The sequence below is a fragment of the Paroedura picta genome, chromosome 18 (assembly GCF_049243985.1).
Source record: "Paroedura picta isolate Pp20150507F chromosome 18, Ppicta_v3.0, whole genome shotgun sequence".
Classification (NCBI taxonomy): domain Eukaryota; kingdom Metazoa; phylum Chordata; class Lepidosauria; order Squamata; family Gekkonidae; genus Paroedura; species Paroedura picta.
Genome location: NC_135386.1, coordinates 14,143,228 through 14,162,815, shown reverse-complemented (window position 1 = coordinate 14,162,815; position 19,588 = coordinate 14,143,228). Strand labels below are relative to the sequence as shown.

Here is a 19,588-nt window from a genome sequence, read left to right as displayed (position 1 = left end):
TGGGAAACTCAGCTAAAATTTGAGCCTGGACATTTTTTGAGGCATTGTAAGGCAGATTCCCTTGACCCGGCTAGCTCAGTTCATCTTATCTTGGAAGCTAACAGGACTAGCCCTAGTCAGTACGTGGATAGGAGAGTATGAAGGAAGTCCGGGTAAGCCACAGGAAAACAACTTTGAACTTCACATGCCTTGAAAACCCAATGGGGTCACCACAAGTTGTTTGGGACTTGATGGGAACTGGATGGCGCATGCATATTATTCTCATCCCGGAGGCCCTTTGCTGACCCAGGCTGAATGTAAGGATGAATGAATGGATGGATTTATTTCTGTATGTAGATTATATTTGTATGCCGCCACTCCAAGCCCTTTATGGAACAACCCTCCTATGCCAAACTGAACTGTTCAAGACGGTTTTTCTTTTCCCCCCAGTATTTTTATTTTAGACAAAAAAGAAAAAAATAAGTGTCCTCACGAATACTGTGTAGGAAAACAAAAACAAAAAAGACCCAAACAACCACAAAACAAACACAATATGATTAACTAAATACACAAAGTGACATATTTACATAATTAACTCCCAAACATTGCCATTTAAATATTTTTTGTATTCTATTATGTTTTTCCAGACTAAACCAAATTCATTCCTTTGACAGACTCTTTGAATTATTCTTATATTGTTAGTTATTTTTTCTAGTATCATAAATTGCCTTAGTTTATTCCACCCCTTATCTATCACCAAATTTTCAGCATTTTTCCAATTGTTAGCAATAACTATCCTGGCAGCTACAATCATAAAATTAACCATTTATTTTTTTGTTCGCAACACATGCTATTACTCAAAAATAAGTTAAGAAGAGCTAATGAAGCTTCTATTTCTTTAAAGATTTCCCCCCAGAATTGCACTACAGAGCTGCACTGCACTAAACACACCACAAAGTTGTTTGGAAAAAATGTGCCGTGTTACTACTCAGACTTGGCTTCCGTTGGGTTTTGAGCTTTCTGACTGGTTCTAATTCTATGGCAGAGCTTATTGACTGTACCATCCACCAGGTGTGCTAACCCCCTCCATGTAATCCACCTTGAGTCCAAGTGAGAAAGGCAGACTACAAAGAAACCAACCAACAAACCAACCAACCAAACTTTCCACCACCGAGATATGAATTGAACATGACCTTTAGAGGGAGGGGAGAAATGGTAATAGGAAGAGGCACTTGGTTTAGCACAGGGGTAGTCAAACTGCGGCCCTCCAGATGGCCATGGACTACAATTCCCATGAGCCCCTGCCAGCGAATGCTGGCAGGCGTTCATGGGAATTGTAGTCCATGGACATCTGGAGGGCTGCAGTTTTACTACCCCTGCACATTAAATCCATCAAAGGTCATTCTTCACTGCACGCCCCACTCATTCATAGAATTCAGGTAGAAGACAGGAAATGTCTTGGATTCCCCGATTCAGAATGTTTACACATACAGAAAAGCACTTCCTTTTCAAAAACGTTCTAGCCTTGAGGCACTCTCTTCTGCATGTTTGCCAATGCTCTAATCCTGAGCACCTTTCAGAAATACAGCCAAGACTTTGTCTGCCCTGATTCTGGGCGTGGCCAAGGCTGAAGCTATTACCTGATCTGATGGCTTATTATATATCCACATATTTGCCCGGACCTGGCTGGGGAGGTCATCAGACCTCTGAAGCTAAGCAGGTTAAGTACTTGAACAGGAGCCCACCCCAAAAATCCAGGGCTGCTACAGAGAGGCAGGCAATGTTTGTCTCTAGCCTTTTGGGTCACCAAGTTGGCGGCAGCTTGATGACACGTTTCGCCACTGCTGACATATGCAAAAGGAAATTCATGGTACATTTGAAGTAGAAATGGTTATTTCTATGGAAATACCAAAATGTGACTCAACGCACAGCGAGCTCATACGTTATACAAAGCCACAACAGGATGCGACATGAAACAGCTCTGTGCTCACAGGCCTTGCACCACTTTTGCCGCTTAGAGAACACACATTTAACAATTCACCAGACACTATATTATCTCCCATTACCCCTGGAGATATGATTTCCCCTTTCTCCATCAAACCAGGATTGCACGCTAGCTTTAAACCACGGTTTGCAGAGGGCATGCAAGCCACAGTTTGGATTGGGGCAACAGCTGGAGTGGACTAGCACAACCTTTCATGTTTACTCGGAAGTAAGTCCCACCATGTTTAGTGGGGTTTGCTCCCAAGTAAGTGGGTACAGGAAAGCACTGTGGAGGGGGGCTACAGTCCAGAGCCCAGACTTCCTTCAGGTGACAGCCAGGGTGGCAAATCCTATCTGATAAAATGAAGCTCATGCAACTAACACTAGTAAATCTCTCAGACACAAGCAAGGGCTCCTTGTACAGATCTTGGTTTTTCATGCCTCTTCTCTAGTTCCGAGTCATTAGGACACCCTCCCTATTCCACACGGACACACGGGGAAGGGCTGTGAAACAAAGCCCTTGAGATCTGGGCATTCAGACATCACACAAACCACAATTAAGTGTGGTTAAGAAGCAACAAGAAGCAGCAAGGTAAAGGCCAACTGGGAAGGCTGGGCTATAAAAATCACAACTAACCAAGCCTGCATCAACCCATGCTATATGATGCCATGTTCCAATGGAGCCCCCCCCCCCAACTCAAATTATCTCCTCCCCCCTCCAAACCAGAACCTTCCAAAGGACAGTTATCACCAAATATTCAAACCAGGAACTCACAGGGTTGTTTTCTGTTTGTTTTTCTTTTTTTACAAGGAATAGATCTGTCCACACATTTTAAAAAACAAAACAGTGGCTGTTTTATACCCCTTCTGATTTTTAAATAGGCACATGTGTTTTTAAAATTCACACACATGTAACATACGGATTCATTTAGAATTGGCATTTTTTTTAAAAGCACTGATCAGAAATGCTGTCAAATGTAAACAGGACTTGGATTTTGAAGGGTCTATCCTTCTTTTCATTCAAAATATTAGTAGAAGGCAGCAGAATCACTAACCATCTAGCCTGGATAACAATTACTAAACCATTAACCCGGTAGGAATGCCCATTAAAACACAGCATACTGAGATGCTCTTGAGATGGTAAACATTTTGACTGTCTAGACATGCTCAAAATATCTGGAATATCTATTAGAAACAGAGGAGGTCCATTTGTTTAAATGCCACAGAAGTGAAGAAAATTCTTCTCTAAAAAGCAAGATACTGCTCAGGTCATATTAAAGGAGGAAATTAAATTATAGAATCTTGGTACCTCCCCCCTCAAACTCCACACATCCCCACCAATCTCGCCGGATCCAGGGTTAGGGGGACCATGCTGAAATGGCTGGTCTCCTTTCTCTGGAACTGGACACAGAGGGTTACTGTGGGGGAAGAGCTGTTGAACCCCATGGTGCTCCCATGTGGGGTACCACAAGGGGCAATACTCCCCCCTACGCTATTCAACATGTACATGTGTCCCATGGCCCAGCTGGTCTGATGATTTGGGCTTTGATGTCACCAATGTGTGGATGACACCCAACTCGAACTCCCAATGGATGGACAGCCAGACTCTCCCCTGGATACATTTGCCAGTTGTTTGGAAGCTGTGGCTGGATGGCTCAGGTAGAGTCATGAGAATCTCAACCCCTCCAAGACAGAGGCCCTATGGCTGGGTAGAAGGGGGCAAGATCATAGAATCATAGAGTCATAGAGTTGGAAGGGGCCATACAGGCCATCTAGTCCAACCCCCTGCTCAATGCAGGATCAGCTCAAAGCATCCAAGAAAAGTGTGCATCCAACCTTTGCTTGAAGACTGCCAGTGAGGGGGAGCTCCCCACCTCCTGAGGCAGCCTATTCCACTGCTGAACTAGTTGAATTATATGGGTTGAATTATATACCTGCCTTGATGATATTTGCAGCAGCTAGCCTGAATCTGGGAGATCCAACTCACAGCCATGTCAGAGATAACAAACAGCTTTGGTTACCAAAATCCCATTTTGAGCAACTTTGACACAAGACCCAGTGCTATTAAAAGTTTGACACTAACCAGAACTCTGCACAAGTGGAGTAAACTACAGTTTATTCAAATGAGTAGCTGTGTCGGTCTGAAGTAGCACAACAAAATCTGAGCCCTTTAAGACCAACAGAGATCTACTCAAGGCCTGAGCTTTTGTTCCTCAAATTATGAGTGGTGACTTAATATAACTTTTGAATGGGGGGGGGGATGGGGGAGGTAATGCTACAAAGCCAGTTAAACTTCACCTAGGCTTGGTCCTGCGCACCTTTTAATTTGGCCCTGGCCGCAAAAGCTGAGGCAGCTTTTCTGTCCCTAAGCCATTTATTCGATTTTCGTGCTGTCCTTCATCCAAGGACCTCATGGTGACGTCCCCGGCCAGCTGCCTCTCTTCTAATCCTCACAGCCACTCCGTCAAGTAGATTCGGCTGAGAGAAAGTGTGACTGGCCCATGGCCATGTGCTCTTCTGTTTTCAAGAAGCCAGCATGGTGTAGTGGTTAAGAGCATTGGCTTCTAGGCATGTGCACCCCCCAAAAAAGAATTGGGACCGTTTCAGGTTCAGAGGGATCCCATTTGGACCTTTTAAAAGCTGTCCAAAACAGCTGTTTCGGATTCGGGGCTGGCTGAATCCTTTTGGAACTCTCCGAAATATTTCGGCCATTAAAGTCAATGGCGACATTCAAGTCAATGGGAATTTTCCACTCTCCGTCTTCTCTGAGGCCTGGGGAGGGGGGAGGTTTGAGTTAGAGGCTCCAAACTTTCCGTGTAGCTTCAGGACCCACTTCTGTAAAGGCCCCCCAAGTTTCAAGAATTCTGGACCAGGGGGTCAAATTCTAGGGGCGCCCAAAGAGGGTGTCCCCTTCCAGCCTCATCATATCCTATGGAGCTAAGACTGAAGCAGAGAATCTTTCCCCATCAGAGGAAATTCCTTGAAAGTTGAGCTCGGGCAGCCGTACTTGATGAAAACCCAGTTTTCAAAAGTATATAAATATATCCTTGCAGGATCAGAATTTGGGACAGTTGATCGGGGACAGAAAGGAGCACATTTAGACAGTTTCCGTTCTTACCCACCCCGGCCTTCAAATTGCATTTTGGGGACAAGGGGAAAAAATGATGCTTCTCCATCCCCCCCCCCCCTTTCTTTAGCCGCCGCCAGTAACTTTGAAATCCAGACGGACACACCTCCAGGTTACAGTAATCCGCTTGCAAGGAGAATACTCCATTCATTCTCTGGAGGTCACGTCCAGGAAAACAGCCTCTCCTTCCACTATCCCACCATCCCCCGAGCAAGAAAACGAAATAAAACACAGTCATCGTCCCCAAAGTCCCCAGGTGCCAGGAAGAGATGACCAAACACATTTTGAATCTATTTTTTTCCCTTCCTGCATTTATTAAGGGTTTTTTTAAAGCATTTCCAGGAAAAAAAAAACACTGCAGAAGTTGAAGACAACAGCTATGCCCTCGAGCCCAGTTTTTTATTAACTGTTATTACGTATGCATTATATATACTTCAAGCTGCCTTTATTCTCTCACCGACCCCCCACATGCACACACCACCCCTGGGCACATTCATTTGATAAAGTGGCCAGATTAGGTTCTCTAGGTTACTCTTCTTTAATGACTTCCCTTTATGCAGGCCAATTAATTTCCTTTACTTGCTTCCTGCATCATGAAAGATTAACTGCCTGCATTGACGGTGAGAAACAGGGAAAGACTCCGGGTTGAATTGGACAGAGAGGTAGGCCTGCCTGAGGCTTTTCCGTGGTTTGGCTTTCAGGGTACGATGACAACAACTCCTTTTTGCCATGAGGAACACCCCTGTACGTCTGTTGTATGGGAAGCTGGCTGCAGCAGTGTCTGGGTATAGGGTTGTGTGCTTCGGCGTGGTTCGGCCACCGGCGCTTCGGTGATCGCTGAGTTGGCCGAACCACACCGAACCGCACAACCCTACAGACATACGCTGCTGCTGCAGCCAGCTTCCCATTCAGCCAATTTTTCTGTCATCTCCGTGTGTCACTCTACTACAGCTTTCCCCACACCACTCCAGGAATGCTGTCAGGATTCCAACAACGTCCGGCATTTAATGCTTTGGGAGTGTGATGTTTCTGGTCTACTAAAGAGTCTGAAGCAATCAGTCCGGTAGTATTTCGCAGGGATGGGTGCAAACTGGTAAACAGCTGCAAATTCATCAGGGATTTGGCCCGTTGGCACACCAGCTACAGCAGCGCTTTTGACCTGTTTGTTTTCCTGGTGGCTTGCGGAACTGAATCCAATTTCCAGGGCTAATGGGTGGCATCTATTCTAATTAATTTGACCGTCATAGTTGGCAGGGAATGTCAATTGGGGGCTAAGTCTAGAGCAACGCTTTGAGCTGGGCAAAAGATAAAGCCCTGGCCAGATTTCCTCCCCCTACCCAACATGGTTGCCCAAGCTAGTCCAACATCAGAGGCTCAGCAGGGTCAGGCCTCACCACTATTTGGATGGGGGACCAGCACGGAAGTCCAGGGTGGCTACAGAGTGTCAGGCAGTGGCAAGCCACTTCTGTACATCTCTTGCCTTGAAAAACCAACCAACTCCCCACAAATTGGCTGCAACTTGACAAGGGAATAAGCACAGGCAAAGAGCTGACCCCCCTCTCCACCCTGGGACAATCAACAGAGACTTAGGCACAGACCCAACCATCACGATCTGCTTGTATCTGCCAGGAGCTCAGATTGGCCACGGTGTAGTGGCCCAGGGAGCTCAAACAGTTCCGCAGGGCCTGCCAAAGGGAGCTCTTCCACCAGGCATTTGGCAGAGATTGAGCGACCAGCAACATCTACAGGGCCCCTTCTCCCTCCCTCCCAAAAAACCCACCCATGTGTTCTACTCTGGACCTGTTCGCATTGTTGTAGTTTGCAACTCTGTTACAGTTTAATGTTCATAGTATTTATGTTGTATGCAAATAGTTATGAAAATGAAGTTCTATGTATCTTTTCTACGTTTTATGTGAAGGGCAGTATATGAATGAATGAATGAATGAATGAATGAATGAATGAATGAATGAATGAATGAATGAATGAATGAATGAATGAATGAATGAATGAATGAATGAATGAATGAATGAATGAATGAATGAATGAATGAAGGCCTTGGCCAAAGCGGGGGGGGGGGTTAAGAGCCTTTTGCTAGGGTCTGTGGCTAGGAGAAAAGAGGGCCATGGGTTGCATCAAGGAAGAGCTAGAGATTTTGAATGCCCGACAACAATAGATCAGACGTGCTTCCTTCGGTCTTGCTGAGTGTTATTTATTTACTAGGGGCCAAGCCCGTTGCATTAAGGAACACAATGGGTGGTAGATTAGGTGGGTGGAGTGGAAGAACTCTGCCGAGGGCCTCCCCCTCCCCCCAGGACATGAAAAGGCTGCAGGCAGCTGTTAGGGAACTCACTGGAGGGGGCAGCTCTCACACAGCAGGGATCTGCAGCCTCCAAGCCTCAGAGGGAAGTGGAAGGAGGAGGGGCTGGTGAGGGGTGGGGGATGGAAGGCGATTGGCTGGCCGCTGGACAGACAGGCAAGCCGGTTGGAGGAGGAGGCACTCAAGGGCGGGATAGCTGCTCTGAGTGGGTGTTAAGCACCGAGTGGCACTTAAGCCATGAGACCAGCTCCTCCTCCAAACCCTTACCAGAAATATATTATGTGGAACAATTGGAACAGATTTACAGACCACACTGATATTTCGCCATTCCCAGCGAGCTGGCCCAGGGCAGATCACAGCATAGAAATCCTCAAGTGTTTTGTTACCTGCCTTTAAACCTGCTCCTTGACCTGACATTCTCGGGTTTTTCTTTCCACCTGCCAGCGAACACTCTTATTATCCCCCCCCCCCCGGCTGGCACATTTGGCAAAGCAGCAGACTTGGTCTTCCCTCACCTGCCAACAATGCCTTCTTGATAACGCTAGAAGTCTGGCTGGGCTACCCGTCTGCCCACAGCAGAGCTTGCCAAATTGTAGATCAAGAGAAAAACAATAGGTGGTGGTTTAAAAAGCAGGCAGCATCCAGTTTGGAGTCATGCACTGAATCTGAAAGCAGTGGCTTCAGGAGTGAGAAATGGAGGTATCATTTTGCACAGTTCTTAGTGACTGTATGAGATTTATCACACCTGCATATGGCCTTGGCCACTGAGCCACCCTTAGAAATGACAGGGAAAGGAGGACAGGTCAATCAACGGCCATTAACTATGACTAAATGGAACCTCCAGGTGAGCAGCTGTGCTGGCCTGCAGGAGATGAGCAAGATTTGAATCCAGTTCGTCTTAGAGGAAGACACTTTTCCTAGGAGATCTTCAACGAGATCTGAACACAATGGAAAAATGGGCAAATGAGAACAAGATCCAATTTAATAAAGATAAGTGTAAAATTCTGCATCTGGGTCAGAAAAATGAAAAGCATGCCTACTGGATGGGGGATACACTTCTAGGTAGCACTGTGTGTGAACGAGACCTTGGGGTACTTGTGGATTGTAAACTAAACATGAGCAGGCAGTGTGATGCAGCGGTAAAAAAGGCAAATGCCATTTTGGGGTGTATCAACAGAGGCATCACATCAAAATCACAAGATGTCATAGTCCCATTGTATACGGCACTGGTCAGACCACACCTGGAGTACTGTGTGCAGTTCTGGAGGCCTCACTTCAAGAAGGACGTAGATAAAATTGAAAGGGTACAGAGGAGAGCGACGAAGATGATCTGGGGCCAAGGGACCAAGCCCTATGAAGATAGGTTGAGGGACTTGGGAATATTTAGCCTGGAGAAAAGGAGGTTGAGAGGGGACATGATAGCCCTCTTTAAGTATTTGAAAGGTTGTCACGTGGAGGAGGGCAGGATGCTGTTTCTGTTGGCTGCAGAGGAGAGGACACGCAGTAATGGGTTTAAACTTCAAGTACAACGATATAGGCTAGATATCAGGAAAAAAAATTTCACAGTCAGAGTAGTTCAGCAGTGGAATAGGCTGCCTAAGGAGGTGGTGAGCTCCCCCTCACTGGCAGTCTTCAAGCAAAGGGTGGATACACACTTTTCTTGGATGCTTTAGGATGCTTAGGGCTGATCCTGCGTTGAGCAGGGGGTTGGACTAGATGGCCTGTATGGCCCCTTCCAACTCTATGATTCTAGGAGAGCTAATGCGGTACCTGACTAAGAGAGCTTCGGCTCCCGAAAGCTTATATACCATAGAAACCTTGTTGGACTTTTAAGGTTTTAAGAGGACTTGAATCTTGTTCTTCACCCCTACTGTGAGATCAAAAGGTTCTGCGGATGGTTCTCCCATCGAGACCCCAATATTTCTGTCGGGGAGGCCTTTCAGAGGCTGCTCTTTACACATGAGTAATTTGCACGTTTTTAAGTAGGGCCAGTGTTTTTAGGAAATGACAAGAGAAATACTTCCCTTCTAGTATTGATGGGATTGTCCTCTAAGGCTGGCGGTTTTGAAATGTGAACTGGGGCACCCTGGAGTTCCTCAGTGGAAAGATCAGGAGGAGCTTCCCTAAAGGAAATCCCCCCTCCTGTGACACACAGCCAGAGGGCCATATCAAGCTGGTGGTAGCACCCGAGGCCCACCCACCCTCTGCCCTGCATGATCCATTGTGGCACAAAGTGTTGAACAAGGATCCATCCTCAGCCACAGCAGCTCATTGGGTGACTTTGGGCCCATCACACATGCACAGCCAAGCCTCCCTCACAAGGTTGTTGTGAAGATAAAACAGGGGAGAGCCACTATGGGTCTCCACTGGAGAGCAAGGTGGGATATAAATGAAACCCTGATCCAGCTCTGCACTCTGGAACGCTCTGCTGTCAGACCAGGGTTCCTCAACACGCAACGTGGCATGGAAGGCATTCCTTGAAACTAAAGAAAAAAGTGAAAAGCTTAAAAAAATGAGACTCTTTCCTTAAGGAATTACTTGGGGCCCACTGTGCACATGCTGGATAATGCACCTCCAGTGCACTCTAGAAATAATTATCCTGCTCCCCAAAGGAGAATCCAGCTCCAAAAACACATTTAAAGTGCAATATCTATCTAATTCCCACCTCCACCACGAAGCTCTGTGTGAAACCTCAGGCTGGTCAGTTTCTTTGCCTGTAAAACAACAGACTTACCAAGAAAGAATAAACATTTCAAAGCCATCCTGCAACTTCTCTGCACACAACTCCTTCTAATGGGGGGGGGGGGAATATAAGCAGGAAATATTTGGGTGTAGGCTTGAGAAGGCCTGGCTTTAGATTCCCCAGCCAGCCAGGACGATTCATTACTTAGATTCAGGCAAGTGGCAGTGTTGGTCTCAAACAACGGGGCACCTTTAAGCCCAGCAAAGTTAAGGCTGATAGAAGCTTCTCCCCAGAATAAAACCTTGAGCCACAGACTCAAACCTTGTTCCATGTATTATTTATTCACTTCCTTTATACCTCCCCTTTCTCCCTAAAGTGGCCCTCATCATTCCCTTCTCTGTTTCAACCTAACAACCCTGCGAGGTAGGCTAGGTCGCCCAGGCACGAGTGGTGATTCATCCCAGGGTCTCCTAGACTGTCCCCCTGTCCACTGACTTCACTCTCTCACAGAGCCAGGACTATGCTAAGGGGAGGAGCCAGGAGCCTCCTGGGAGGAAGGAAGGGATAAATATCAGAGCAAGTCTGTGCCTTGGGAAGAGAACTAATCCCTATCTGCTTCCATTCATGCAGACTGGAGCCAGCGCCTGGGCCTGGGCCTGTTTTCAGAAGGTTTCTTGTTAAGGACCGTCCCCCTTTGTCCTTTTGGAATTAGCAACCTTCTCCTCTAACCACCTTTTAAAAATATGTGTATTCAGTGATGTAGAAACAGGTGGGGGAAAGATATGCAGAGCTGACACCCACTGGAAAGGCAACAAAGCAGCTTTGCACACAAACAGGATTAATGGGGGGGGGGGCAGGTAGCTGCTACTGCCTTCCAAGTGTCACAAGTGCTTTTGTGATCTGGCCATCATTTGAACACATTCAACAGCTCAGTCCTGGCCTACACACACCGCAGAAGCAGGCAGTGGGGCTGTACCACTTCTGACAGCAGGCACTACCATTGCCAGGTGCCTCGGGGGAAAAAACAGTGCCCTGAAATCAGGAACCAAGTCAAGATGCTAGCCAAGCTGCTCCCTGCAAGAGGAAACTATATGTTGCTAACCAGGGACAGGAAATGGATCCAGCCTATACTCTCCCTTGTCCCAGGGCTCCTACTTCATATGAGCATGCATGGTAAGGCAGCAGACATGCAGTCTGAAAGCTCTGCCCATGAGGCTGGGAGTTCGAGCCCAGCAGCCAGCTCAAGGTTGACTCAGCCTTCCATCCTTCCGAGGTCGGTAAAATGAGTCCCCAGCTTGCTGGGGGCTAAACGGTCATGACTGGGGAAGGGCACTGGCAAACCACTCCGTATTGAGTCTGCCATGAAAACGCTGGAGGGTGTCACCCCAAGGGTCAGACATGACCCGGTGCTTGCACAGGGGATACCTTTACCTTTTTAAAATAAGAAGGGAGGTCTGCTAGCCACTAAAAGTCAAATCCGAAGGCAGTAAATTTCCAAAAACCAGGAGGCCACATCAGGGGAAGGCCTCAGCCTCTATGTCCGGCTGTTGGCCCTCGGAGTTAACCCATTGGCCGCTGGATGAGACGGGATGCTGGATTAGACGGGCCACTGGTTTGACCCAGCAGGGCTCTTCATAGGTTCTTAGCGTGTTAATAAATCCACCAAGCAGCCCAGCCAGCTTTCCCGCTTTGGAAATGCATGGAGGTGCTGGGAGCGGCATGGTCTCGAACACACCCAACCCATCCCGCCTGCTGAACTAAGGGCTTCCAGGTAAGATAGAAATCAGGTCAATGGTTCTGCCTGTACCCTTAAGGATCAAGATGCCCTCCAACAAAAGAGCATGACAAATTTGGCATTTTACACAGGCAGGAGCAGTCAACATGAAACACGGGCCATGCTCTCCTGAGCGCCTCATTTGCAAGGACGCCCAGGCTGTTAAGAATTTCTTTCCCCGAGGTTATTTTGTACATGTCTCTACCCGGTTTCATCACTCCCCACCTAAGCTGCTTTTTAGGCATTCTCTCCGGCGCCAGCTGAGCAAAAGAAGCTGGAAAAGAAGATGCCCCATTCAGGGGGCAGGAAAACATGAATCCCCCCAAAAAAGCACAGCTGGTTGGGTTCTCTTGTTCTGGGCATGAAACAGGCCAAAGACTTTGTCTTCGAAAGCTCAAAATGCAAGGCCAGAAAATGACTCTCTCCTGAAAAAAAGAAGTGAAAAAACCTTGCTTTTCACAGGCCCAACCTGTGAAACATCTCCTTTCTGGACTGCAATCCTATCAACACAGTAAAGCAGAGAGCCTTACCCTGAACCTGCTCAAAAGAGCAGGTATGCAGCAAGACTCCCCCAAAATTGCGTCTAGGGTCTGAGATGCGGATTGTGGAGGAAGAATCGCCCTGATTCCCTTCTCCCCCAATGCAACCCTCACAGCAACCTCTTCATAGGGGGCAAACCTGGAGGCTCAGATCAGAGTCCACCAGCCCATCCGAGCCCCACGAGGTGTCCAGGGGATCGCCTCCCCCCTGCAGAAAGATCCCAGAGTTCATATTCTGCACAGAGAGAGCCCTGAGAGGGAGCCGGGCTGGGTGTGCAAGCCCAACTCAAGCAGCGGCTCCTTTCCCCAAAGGAGAGGGCCGGACCTGAGCTGCCCCATCTCCATTGGAATGAATGGAGGCCGATCGCATTGGTGTGCCTCCCGGGATGAGCCGCAGGACAAAATCACAGGATGGGGTGCGCTGGCCAAGGAAGGCTCAGTCCGGGCTCGGTCTGCACGACGTCCCTGCGAGGTGGGCCAGGCCGCGAGCAGGGTGCGTGACCCCCACCCCCACCCCCACCCCCACCCCCGGCTCACCTGTGCACGGCCACGGCGCGGCTCTGCAGGTACTTCTGGGCGGTCATGACGCCGACGAAGAGGAAGCTGCGGGGCTGCTGCCGCTGCGGCTGCTGCGGTCCTCGGGGCCGGGGCGGCTCGGGCTGCCGGGGCCACAGCAGGCCGGCCGGGGCGTCCCCGCGCAGCAGCAGCCCCGCCGCCAGGCGTCCCCGGCAGGCGTCCGGGCGGGCCCGCGGGCGGTGCGCGGCGCTCTGCAGCTGGGCGGCCCGCGGCAGGACGAGGCGCGAGGCCAGCACGAAGCCCAGCACGAGCCCCAGCAGCGCGCTCAGCCACGAGCGGCGCCCCCGGCCGGCCATGCCCGCCGCGCGCCCCCGAGGACCCCCGCACCCGCGCCCCGCCAGCCCCCCGCTAGCCCCGCCGCCCCCACGCGCCGCGCCCGCGCCCGCCCTGCAGCAGCGCCGCCATCGGGGACCCCCTGCCGCCCGCCGCCGCCACCAAGCGCTTTGTTCCCGGCCCGCCGCCGCCGCCCCCGTGGCCAGCCAGGCCCCGCTGCTCCTGCCCGGCTGCACTGGCCGCGCATCCCCAGCCGCTCACTTGGCCATGGCGCGCCGGGGGGGACGGAGGCAGGCGGGCAGGCAGGAAGGAAGAGGGCGGAGCGGCCGGAGGAGGAGGAGGAGGAGGAGGAAGCCCCTGCCCGGCGCCGCCCTCCTGCCTTCCTTCCCCGGCCGCCAGCCCCGCTCGGACCGCCCCCGCCGCCGCCGCCTCCTCCAGGCGAGAGCAGCGCCGGGAAGGGGCCCCGGGGTGCCACGTGGCCGGGCCTCCCCCTCCCCAAGGGCTGCCTGCCTCCAGGGGGAAGCGGGAGGCTTGGCAGGGCGCAACCCGCAGCCCCCTCCCCTTCCCCCAAACCTCCAGGACTAGCCCACCCCGGGGCAGGCAGAGCTCTCCAGCCCCCGCTGCAGGGATCAGGGGGCCGCTTTGTGGGGCTTCCCCGGGCCCGAATCTCCAGGAATTCCCCAGCCCGGAGGTGGCAACCCCAACTTCAGAGGTCGTCTTTCCAGCTGCAGGGCAAGGCCAGCCTAGGAGCAGCTGGGCTTGCAATTGACCAACGGTTTGTAAACAGGCCTAGCTGACTTGTAGTAAGTGACATTCCCAATCCCAGATGATTTATAGCTGATTTGTAGTAAGTGACATTCCCAATCCCAGATGACTTGTAGTAACCCTGTAAGGTTTCCAAGGCAAGAGATGTTCACTGGTGGTTTGCCCTTGCCTGCCTCAGCTTAGAGAGCTGGCTTTCCTCCGTGGTCTCCCATCCCAGGACTAAGCAGGCCCACCCTGCAGGCTAGTCTGAGATCTGCCAAGATCAGACTAGCCTGGCCTATGTAGGTCAGCCTATTTCAACCTCGTGTAACATGCACCAAACCAAAGGTGAGAATCCCTAATTCCCCAGAACCCAGGGTGAGAATCCCTGATCTAGGTCAAAGCCGTGTAGCTCCAGACAGATCTATCTCCCATGCATTTGTCCCATCCTCACAGTCTCTGGGTTTCAAGATCTTGCAGGAGAATTAACTGTTAACCGAGACACTCTTACCAGCAGGAAGTCCCACTGAAGTACACTGAATTTGTTTCCAAGTAAGCAGGCCTAGGCCCAGCCTGGGAGTGTTGGGGGGCTGACAGTGCATAAATGGGCCATGTGCAAAATCACGTCAAACCTCAGTTCAACGTCCACAGACAGGAATCCGAATCTCACTTTTCATAACAAGCCATAAGATCCACAAGACGGATCACATCAAGCAACAGACCAGCCTAAACCCCAGAGGATTGAAACCAAGTTGAGGATTTCTCTCCATATGGTCGTGTCAGAACTGAAAATCGGACGCGGCAGCCTTTGTTGCACACGAGCCCACACGGTCCCCGCTGCTACGTGCGGGTTCTTTATTTGAATTTCAGAACCTGGGACAAAGCAGAAGCAGAAGGCTTCGTGGGTCGCGCATGAGGTGCTATCTCTCCGTCCCATTCTCTTGTTAAGCTGGCCTGAACCTAAGCCTTTGATATGCAGCCACGTGACCAGGGGCTATTTATTCTGTTCCTGGAGTTATCTTCAAGTGTCCTTAAGAAGACGATATTTGGGAACAATCCGGGTCCGTTTCGATGGCCTGTGGGTTACAGCTATCAGAGCCCCTGATAGCCCCTTTCTTCTTAGCTGCACACCTGGCTGGAGATAAGCTTGTAATGTGATATGCCCTAAATCAGGGGTAGCCAAACTGCGGCCCTCCAGATGTCCATTGACTACAATTCCCATGAGCCCCTGCCAGCAAACAGAGCCGTACGGAAGGGCGGTATAAGAAACCAGATAAATAAATACATGATTGGCTGGTTCCTCCATCTTGCTTCCGCCACCCACTTCTCTCAAGGAGGATGGCAGCACATCCAGGGGAGGGGGGGGGTCTTGGAAGCTTGGGAAATATTTCTGGGGTCCTTCACGTGGTTCAAAAAGGCTGGACTAGTCAGACTGGCCGTGTCTCTTTGGAGTCTCAAGCAGAATCGGCAACCTTCAACTGGACCTGCTGGGGATTGAACCGGGAACCTTCCGCGTGTCCAGCAGACACCCTGCCACTGAGCCAAGGCCCCTCCCCTTCACATCGCAAGCGTTCAAATCCTGACAGTGCCATGCTCTCAGTAAGATGTAGGAAAGATTGAGTCGGTAAGGGGGGGAAGCTAAAAATGTACTGAGAACAAAAGTATTCAGTGGCCATGGCCTTTGCATGCAGGCAGCTAACTGCAAGATGGACACTCCCGTTTTATTTTGCCTGAGGCCTCTAGAAGCCCCGGGGCACTAAGGCCTGCTTCCTCTGAGCCTGTGGCTCAACTGGCACCAGTTGGCGTTTTGTTCCGTTTTCTTAGAACAGACCTGAAGCCCCAGCCAAGAACCACACCGGTCCCTGCAGGTAGCTATGAATGCCGTCTTGGCTCCCGGCCTCTCTCTTGTAAAAGGAAATGCGGGAATAGAATCCATTATTAAGATTTGCCAGAGGGCTGCTTTCCCTTGCCAACAGCATCCCTCGTAATGAAACGGGCAGAAGCCTGGGGGGATGAATGACAGGTAGAGATGGGAAATTACATCAACGTCTCATGCTGGGGTTTTGTTTGGCTTTTGTTCGTTGCAAAACTGGAGCCAGCTGGGTATGACGGTTCGTGCCAGATGAGGATCCGGGAGGCCCCGGTTCAAAATCCGTACTCTGCCACGGACGCTTGGGCTGGTCGCAGGGTCTCTTGGCCTACCCTACAGGGTTCTTGTAAGGCTAAAGATGCAAACAGGGGGAAAGATCTTGTACACCACTTTGGACCCCTCCTGGGGAGAAAAGCAGACTATAAAGATAAAGATACCTAAATAAAATAGCTGAAGGTGCTGTCTCATGAAGAAAGAACAATAATTAGTTATTTTTAGGTAGTTTGTCTACCTTTGTAAGTCTGTTTAAAAGGCCAAGAGCTGCCCCAACTCAAGGGCCACCGTATCAGTCAGTACCCAACAACAGCTTAAAGGTTTGGACATTTAGAGGTAGACTGCTCCCACAGACGGAGTTTCCATTTACGTACCATGATAAATAGCCATCGATGACTAATGCCCAAGGAACTTGTCTGATCATTTTTTAAAAGCCATTTAAGCTAGATGTTTATCCTGTGCTATTGAATTCCATAAATGAATTATGTGTTGTTGTCTGAAGAGGCATTTTCTGTTCTCGGCAAAAGTTCACTTCTCATCTATTTCCTTCAAGCGCTCCCTGCTCCAAAGAGAATTTGGGCTTCATCCGTTCCCAGCCACTTAAAGGGCCCTGTCACTCTTCTGTCCCCGGAGCTTTGTCCTACTATATAGCTCTGTAACGTTGGTTGAGAACATCTAAAACTCCACCACCTGGGCCTCCAAGTCTGCTTCCAAGTCCCTCAGGGGGAGATGTTCGGAATGAGAGGCAAGGCGCCATGAAAGCCAATCTTCTCAGAGAAGAAAACTGAATTTCTATGGGAGGTAAGCTTGCCATCGTGTCTCCTGATTTGCTCTGGAGAAGAACTGGAGTCTCATAGTGGCTTACAATCACTATCCCTTCTCCTCACATCCTGTAAGGTAGATGGGGCTGAGAGAGCTCTATGAGAACAGCTGACAGAACTGTGACTGGCCCAAGGGCACCCAGGTGGCTGCATGTGAAGGAGCAGGGATTCAAACCTGGCTCTCCAGATTAGAGGGCACTGTCATTAACTAACACACCATGCTGGCTTTCTGTCCTCTGTGTGATCAAGGAGTCTATGAATTTTGTCATTGCAGGGACAGGTTTTCTTTTTTCGTTGGTGCCAGAAGCTAGAGAGCTGCTATAGTGGAACAGTTTCAATACTACCATGAGATACAGCGATGGCTCCCAGCTTAGAGGGCTTCAAGGGCAGAACCAGGCAAATTCATGTCTTGGAAGCTTTAGGGGATCCTCGTAAATTGGCTTCCACTGGGCCACGCACTCTATCGCAAAGCCCGTGACGGCTAAAGAGAACCTCCATTTTCAGAAGCAGTTTTACATGGAGCACCAATTCAGGGCAGCAACGCTGGGCCGTTGTGCGTCTTCCGGATCGGTAGACCCACGTTTGAATCCCTGCTCTACCTTGGCAGCTTGCTGGGCGACCTTGGGCCGATCACACACTCTCGCAGGGTTGTTGTGAGTACACAATGGAGAAGAGGGACGTAAGCAGCATCGGGTCCCTACTTGGGAGAAAGGCACCACGCCAAGGAAGCCATTAACTATGTCAACAGATGTCCTTGCTGTCAGGTTCTTACTGCAAAAAGAAGCCAAGATTATTTCACCGGGGCCAGCAGGGCTAAGAGCGGCAGACTTTAATCTGGAGAACTGGGTTTGGCTCCCCCACTCCTTCACATGCAGCCAGCGGGGTGCCCTTGGGCCAGTCCCCAGTTCTCCTCGAGCCCCCTCAGCAACACAAGCAAAAACCAACCCGATTTAAGGGAAAACACAGCAGGCCCTAACATTGCAAGAATCGTCTGGGGGCCCATCGTTTTGGAGGCAGCCAAGGAGATCGTCCACCGTGGGCAACAAAAGGCAGCTCGCAGAATGCCCACAGATCTCCCCGGAGCACTCAGTGGATGGTGAAAGTGGGAAAGACACAGGAAGAGATTTCCAAGCAGGAGCTGCTTTAACCAAACGGCATCGGAGCAATTGGGTATATTCGGCCCCAAGAAGAGCATCCCTTTGCTGCCCCAGGTACCTTAGCCCTGTGCCTACAGGATTCAACAACCCCCCCCCCCAAACTGAAGTCACATTCCTTTTCCTTCAAATGCTCTCGATGATACCTTTAAAAATGCAGGTGCTTGGTTGAAGGCCAAATTGAAATTAATCCGCACGCATGGATCAATCCACAAGCAGTGGCAAGTTCCATCTTCCACTCATGTTAAAGATGAGGGTCTGAATTCTTTCCTGTGGCCCTCTCGCTTTTTTACACCAGCCTTGCACACTGGTTGGAGTGCTGGGCTGCAAATCTAGCGGGGTGGGAGAGAGGTTCAAGTCCCCTCTCCTGTGGTAGCTCCCAGGGCGACCTTGGGCCAGCTGCATGCGTCCAGCCTAGCCCACCTCACAAGGTTGTTTTGAGGATACAGAGGAGAACCGCGGAGGCCACTTTGGATGCCCAGGTTTAAATAAAAAGAGAGAAAAACAAAATTACTCTTGTCATTTCAAGGCAAACCAGCTTGGAAAAGGCACCCCTGGGCTTTAACCAGACTGGAAAACACGCACACGCATACACTTTGGTTCCCATTCAAAGAAAGAGTGGGGGAAAAGATCCAGCTGGGCAAGCGAGCCCCGTCGCCTGTGTCACAATTCTTTCCAGCCAGCCTCCCCTTTTTTCCAGGATGACGCAGACAGCTCACAGCTTCCTCCAGGTCTGTGGCACCCAAAGCTGCTCCGCCTGGCCCTGGCTGGGCCAGCTGGGTTAGACGGCCTCGAAAGCTTCGTTCCTCCTTGGCAGCCACCGAGTCGGTGCCAACCAGGCGGTTCGTACGTTTGGAGCTGGGATGGACTGAGGCGACAGGAGAGCTTTCCATCGCACTCGGGGAACCTGGACCAATGCTGCCCTCCTGAGGGCTTCGCAGACGTGAAACACCAAACGCCTGGCACAGAACTGTCTGCAAAGCGAACATTTGCTTGTCTCTGGCTTCAAACAAGCCAGGTGTTTTATAGAATCAATAAAGCAGGGGTAGTCAAACTGTAGAACTCCAGATGTCCATGGACGACAATTCCCATGAGCCCCTGCCAGCATTTGCTGGCAGGGTTGCATAGGAATTGTAGTCCATGGGCATCTGGAGGGCCACAGTTTGATTGCCCCTGATATAAGGAGCTGAAAGGAACCTAGGTGAAAGTATCTCCTCTCTGACAGGAACCATCCGAAAACATGCCGGGGAGCTGGATTCTCAGGTATGCAAGATCAGAAACTCTTCGTGGCAACTGAGGTGTTAGGATAGATGCAATTTTATAATCTGTCTTTTTTTTTTAGCTTTTATAAACTTTTTAGAATTCTAAAATGGCTTATATGCACCTGTTGACTGTATATTTTAGACTTTGAACCGCGATTGTTATTGGGTATTGTTTGGGTATTGGCCGAGGACCGTAATCAATGACAGACTGGC

At 50.1% G+C, this 19,588-nt stretch overlaps 1 protein-coding gene across 1 annotated transcript in view; it reads right to left on the bottom strand.

Annotated features, from left to right (window-relative positions):
• CHSY1 (chondroitin sulfate synthase 1) overlaps positions 1–13,289 on the bottom strand; it is a 78,348-nt gene extending 65,059 nt beyond the window's left edge. The window contains exon 1 of the mRNA XM_077317373.1: positions 12,940–13,289. Coding sequence (XP_077173488.1) covers positions 12,940–13,274 — 335 coding nt within the window. The 5' untranslated portion in view covers positions 13,275–13,289. The remainder of the gene's footprint in view (positions 1–12,939) is intronic.
• Between the last annotated feature and the right edge of the window lie 6,299 nt (positions 13,290–19,588).